The sequence below is a fragment of the Habropoda laboriosa genome, unplaced genomic scaffold, assembly GCF_001263275.1.
Source record: "Habropoda laboriosa isolate 0110345459 unplaced genomic scaffold, ASM126327v1 scaffold87, whole genome shotgun sequence".
In the NCBI taxonomy this organism is placed as follows: domain Eukaryota; kingdom Metazoa; phylum Arthropoda; class Insecta; order Hymenoptera; family Apidae; genus Habropoda; species Habropoda laboriosa.
Genome location: NW_017100209.1, coordinates 1,570,276 through 1,572,157, shown reverse-complemented (window position 1 = coordinate 1,572,157; position 1,882 = coordinate 1,570,276). Strand labels below are relative to the sequence as shown.

General features: G+C 24.8%; 1 protein-coding gene across 1 annotated transcript in view; it reads right to left on the bottom strand.

Annotated features, from left to right (window-relative positions):
• Positions 1-1,882, bottom strand: part of LOC108570699 (oxysterol-binding protein-related protein 8) — a 10,458-nt gene that overhangs the window by 4,943 nt on the left and 3,633 nt on the right. Inside the window, 2 exon segments of the mRNA XM_017932593.1 lie at positions 552-680; positions 1,716-1,757. Coding sequence (XP_017788082.1) covers positions 552-680; positions 1,716-1,757 — 171 coding nt within the window.

The window sequence follows — 1,882 nt, the reverse complement described above, 5'->3', positions numbered from 1 at the left end:
TATAATTTATACAAATAAAATTATTTTGTATAATAAACTTTATTAACATAAGCCATTATGCAGTTAGCATCTTTCTATATTAGAATTACTATTTCCTTATTTTTTATCTCTGTTGAAAAATTGTATTCAATACAAGATATCAGCTGTATTTATCTTAGTCACAAATCAAGTAACAATAGAAAAAATATATGCAGTGCTTATAAATTATACAGATAATATATATAATTATTATACATATAATACAGAGACATTATTTACTTATAGCTTATATTCATAGTGATCTATTTAGTACACATATTTAATAATTTGTCAACCAAAGAAGACTATACAATATACAAAAGATTAGATTTTGGAGATTACAGATTTTAATAATATGCTTAATATAATAGGAAAATATAAGCCAAACAGGAAATAAAAATATGCAGTTCCTCATAGCTAATCAACTACTTTAACAAGTAAGGAAAAGTATTAATTTACATAAAAGTTAAGAAGCACCTGGCAAATTGGGTATTATTGCCCATTATGATATTAATATAACTTTATATTTATACCTGGAGATAGTGGAGGTGCAGCAGTTGTAAAATTTACACTTGTTGATAGGGACTCTGTTGATGGAAGTTTAGGTAAAGTTGCAGATTGAACTTGAACACTGCTTCGTCGAAGTTGTTGATCCACTGGTTCTATATATTTAGTTTTGTTTTCAGTCATAATTACTATTCATCAATATCTTTACAATGGTTCACAAAAATATATTTCTCAAATTTATATATCCATCTTTTGAAATCACAAACTCTTTAAATTTTCAAGCTATGAACTATTCAACATTAAAGATACTAAGAATAAATTACACCATATTGCATTCTAAAATATAAATCTGTTTTAGCAACACTAACTGTGACCTGTTAGTAACATTAATTTCTGAAGACAGAATTTGCAATAACATATAATTATATACAATACAGCTTCAAATCTTAATTGAATTTAATATATTGCAAAAGCAAAAAAATTTTCGTATTAAACAAAATGTATATACCTACTACATCATGCAAAACTTTCTTTAAAAATTTGCATGCATTACATTAAAGTGCAGACTATCTTATTTGTACTATGAATATTGGGAATTATGTTTTTAAATGATTACTACTTAACTACTATTAAAAACAACAGAGCAAGTGTAACAATAAATTTCAATATCAACATATTTGCACAGAGTATACTACAATGGAATACTGTAAAATCTTTCATGCATTGGAAATATTGCAATCCTTAACAAACATCATTTTCTAGCTTACATATAACATTCCTTAAACAAACTTATGAGTAAATGTACAATGTTATACAATATACTATGATATACCAAAAAGTGAAAAATGTGCTAACAGCATGAATGTATTATGTTAATCTAATACATCCAATAAGATGGCATATTAATATTTTTAATAGTACAAATCATCCCTTTGCTCAATGTAATGATATTAATGAAGATCATGTTTGAGTAATAAATGAGGTTGATTTATGTATCATAAATTTCATTTTTACTTTATTTGCCAACATAAAATGATACAACAAATGATTTGAAATGAGAGAACACTAATTATGTGTATAATCTAGGAATTGAATATTATACATGTGTATACACATATACTTATGGATTTCTGTGATTCTAATACTGAGGCTTACTACTGTATACATATAATACATATTGATAAGCCTACCTAGCTTACTTGGTAATGTACCATATCCACTGTCACTAATACCTTTAAATGGTAATTATTTACAATATAATTACATCTTATAATATTCAACGAATTATTAAAATTATATTATTAGCCAATAACATTGTATACATATACATATATGTATGTTTAAAAATTATCTTTTA